Below are 4179 nucleotides of genomic sequence, written 5' to 3' on the forward strand. Positions count from 1 at the left end.
AAAAAAAAAAAAAAAAAAAAAAAAAAAAAAGGATTTGTGTTTTCGTGATAATTTTAAATGAAAATGCTACAGTCTGACACTGATTACAGAAATTGCCATTTTTATAACTATGATTGATTAAACACATACAGAAACTGGTATTTCCTACTGTCATATTTATCTAAACTTAATCTTTCACTTTAGGTTAGTCTTAAAAAGTTACCTGTCAAAATATTCTATAAAATAAATTTTTAAATGGAATTTTTAAAACAATTCTTATCAACCAAAACTTAGAAAATTTTACATACCCCTCCCAGAGATAAGAAAAACAATCCTTATGACATTTTATGTAGTACTAAGAGGACTAACAATGGTTGAGTCAAAGTTTAACCATCAGCATATTTATTTTGGAAACTGTTTTAAATCTAAGGCCAAACTTTTAACTACTTATTAAAATTGCATATAAAAATATCTGGAATATATTCAACATGCTAATTATTTTAGGGACTTGGCAAATATATTAAACTGAAAACTCAAAATCCAAATAGGTAAAAACTCAAAAGAACTAGACAAACAGAAGGGAATATGAAAAGATAGTATTTGAAATGTAATGATACTCTTGTCAAAGAAATTAACTTCCAAAATAATCAATTAATGTTAGGTAAAAGCTAGGTATATAAGGTATGCTCAAAATATATATGATGAATTCTTAAACAAATTGAAATTGTATTATGGTAAGACACATTGCCGTGAATCCCTCTAAAATACTTACCCCTTGGCTTCAAACACACTTGCCCCATTATTCTTGCCACTCTCTGAAATAGTTCTGGAAGTCCTCCTTTGTGAGTGTCTTTACAAGATATAATCAAAAATATAGTGAACGCTGCTCCCAAGTGTCATCCAATTAAAAGCAGGTCTGTAAAAACATTATGGTGTTTCTTCATCCATGTAATTCAGTGGATTTGGAGCTATTTGATGCTTGGGTCTTCCTCAAAGTCAAAATGACCATGACAGGCAAACATTCTGATTTGCACACTGAGGTAGCCATGACAGCATAACTAAAGACACTCGTGAAAGATGATTTCCACAACTGCTTCAGAAGGTGTCAAGAATGATTAAGTGTGCTTGAAGGGAGGGGAATTAATGGCAACATGTCTTTTACTGTAATCTATTCTTTACATTTACATAGTCACCATATTTTTCAATTGCACTACATAAATGAAGTATACTTTTATACACAAATAAAAATGCAATTAAAAAATATTTTTAATTGCATTAGAAAACATCAAGCACCTAGGAATAAATTTACCAAAGATATATAAGACCTCATATCACAAAGATAAATCAATATATGGAAAGACATACAATATTCATTGTTTGAAAGACTCAACATTGTAAGAATAAAAATTCTCCTAAATTGATTATAAATTTAATTTCAATAAAAATTCCAATAGGTTTATACCTATTGTGTAAGTGGAGCATGTGTGTAAGTGGAGAACAACATGCTGATCCTAATACTATTTTAAATAAATATGGATTAAAAGGATAATCATAAGAAAAATAAAATAACTAAATCTTCATCCCTAATTCACTTCAAAACCTGCTCCTATAAGTTTCTAAAGAGCTTCCTCTGAAGGAAAATGTTACTGCTGTTCTAGGTTGACATATACCAAAAAAAGATTTCAATCTCCAAGTGTTATAAATGAAGTTTAAATTATGAATTTAAAAGGTTTATTCCAGTACTATAACAGGTTAGAAATAACAGAAATGGAAGCAGTACATATTCTCGGCTTTTAAATTTTAACTTTTCCTTTCATACTTTTAACTGGATAGCTCACTTTTTGGCATTATTTATCAAGTAACTTCACTACACATACCTCTGCTTCTCATCTTAGATGCCATGATCTTTTGTATAAAACTTTGTAAATAATACCCTAAACACATTAATAGTAAGAGAAAAAGAGTAATACTATAGCCATTAAGCTGAGAAATGCACCTAACTCTGGTTCTTCCACAGAACTGTATCAGCACCTGAATGTGACTCGTCACAAGAATCATAAAAGTGTAAAGAAAAAAAATCACTAAGCAATCTAAAGAAATATCACAAAATTCATTCACTCTATTTCATACACTTTGTTCATGAGACTCTCAGAACAAAAACTCAGAGCCTGTTATAAAGAATACAGGCAGAGAGCCGGGATTTAGCTCAGCGGCACTGCACCTGCCTCGCAAGCACAAGGTCCAGTGTTCAATCCCTGGTAGTGGGGAAAAAAAAAAGAATACAGGCAGGAAGGAATCAGTGCTAGAGACAAAGCTGAGGGGGAGGAGGGAGAAAAAACTCCACAGATATAGCTAAAAACTCTACTTATCTGTGGATATTCAACACAAGCCACAATAGGTAGGGCAGTTTCCACCACACCTTTTGGAAATGTCTATACTATAGAAATGAACATTTAATAAACATGTCCCAGAATAATAAAGCATGTTATGCACAGAACACAGTGAGAACATATGATTTCTTGCCTGTGTCCTCCAGTCCTCCTGTTCTCCTCAAATACATTAAAGTCAGAGAAGACATATTATACTACTGAAAGACTTAATTTAAAAATCATTACAATTTAAGTATTTAAAAATAGGGCCGGGGATTTAGCTCAGCAGTTCGGTGACCTGCCTTGCAAGCGCAAGGACCTGAGTTCAATCCCCGGTAACAACAACAACAAAAAAAGGTATACATTAGGTAGGAAATTGATTTATATGAAATAATTCCTAAATAATACAGGATTAAGAAATACTATACACTAATGATCTTTGATGCAACAAAGTTGCTAAGAATTTCAACTAGACATTATTTTGAAAACTACAAGTAATACAAGTAGAAAACAAACTGAGGACTCATTTTAACACATGCAAGAATTCTAGGTTCTTTGTGTATCATTTATACTAAAGAACAAAGAAGAAAGAAACAATAATTCTGCAGGAAAAGAACTAAGGTATCAAAGAGATCAAATTAGGTCAATAGAAACTCTCATTACATTTATATACTTACATCCTGAAAAAATAACTGTTCCATATATGTAATCTTCTGTTGTGAAAATCACATTCGTTCCACTATTTTCAGAAACAGAAATATTATGGATCTTGATGGCAACATTTTCTCCATCAAGATGGATAAGGGGACAATTTTTACTGCCAATCTGTGCCAACAGCACTTTTTCTTGACTTATACAACAAAATGTTATGTCTGAGCCTACAAGAATTATGTTGTCTTGAGGGAAAACCTTGGTCTGAGAATCAGGAGTCCCTAGAAAGAACAACAACAAAATTATAAATATTTCAGAAGTGTTTTACATAAAATATTTTCCAAAATAAGCCTTATTTCCCAAAATAACTTATGCAATAGTCCAGTATATACAAAACATACTATTTGGTACTCTGAGACAATGGTGGCTCAAATATGAGGTGTATCCCTCAGGTCCCAAAGAAGCAAGGCACATTTAAGAAATAAAGTAAAACTGTGTATAATTTATTTACTGAAAAGGGTACTAGTGAGAGGATGAAAGGTCTAAGGTCACAGGGTAATGTTTAATAAATCTAAAGGTTCAAATTCAGTGGGTTTATACACACTTGAGAAAATATTCACCAAGAGAGGCCAAGGTGGGAGGATTCCAAGTTTGAGTTTGACCAGGGCAACTCAGTGAAACCCTGTTTCACAATAAAAACAAACAAACAACCCTCAACCCCACAGATGTGATCCATACCCCTCCTCCACTGCCACACACACTGCGCAGTATTTTTAATGACTTCTATCCTCCTTCTCACCCCTCTCCTCTTCATGGTAGTCCAGCTTCTACCTCCACCACTCTATTCCGCTCAATCCAGTGGTCCCTTCTCACTCACTAGTCTTTTTGCTTTCTACCATACCTAGGATGCTGTTTAAAGTCTTTCTCCTCAGAACTGCCTCCTTTCTTGGGTTCTATAATACTAGACTTTCCTGGGCTATTGTTAGAACTCTGAATACTGGCCTTCCCTCTATTCTACCCTTAGATATAAGCACTCCTGGGGAATGTGGACCAAGAACACACTCCCCTTCCAAAGTCATGTTTACCTTCAGAATTTAAAAACCTCATTATATATATATATATATAGGGAGGGACATACCTTCCTACGTCATCCCGAACACTGAAGGTCACATGCACAGGG

At 33.5% G+C, this 4179-nt stretch overlaps 1 protein-coding gene and 1 long non-coding RNA gene across 4 annotated transcripts in view; one reads left to right on the forward strand and one right to left on the reverse strand.

Moving 5' to 3' along the window:
* The window catches only part of Lifr (LIF receptor subunit alpha), a 48548-nt gene that overhangs the window by 27503 nt on the left and 16866 nt on the right, over positions 1-4179 (reverse strand). For both annotated transcript variants that reach the window (XM_010607743.3, XM_033760208.1), the window contains exon 6: positions 3026-3280. In XM_010607743.3, coding sequence (XP_010606045.1) covers positions 3026-3280 — 255 coding nt within the window. The remainder of the gene's footprint in view (positions 1-3025; positions 3281-4179) is intronic.
* Positions 1-4179, forward strand: part of LOC104850700 — a 31609-nt gene that overhangs the window by 11179 nt on the left and 16251 nt on the right. The window lies entirely within an intron of this gene.

The sequence above is a fragment of the Fukomys damarensis genome, unplaced genomic scaffold (genome assembly GCF_012274545.1).
Source record: "Fukomys damarensis isolate Sample0158 unplaced genomic scaffold, DMR_v1.0_HiC HiC_scaffold_1, whole genome shotgun sequence".
In the NCBI taxonomy this organism is placed as follows: Eukaryota; Metazoa; Chordata; class Mammalia; order Rodentia; family Bathyergidae; genus Fukomys; species Fukomys damarensis.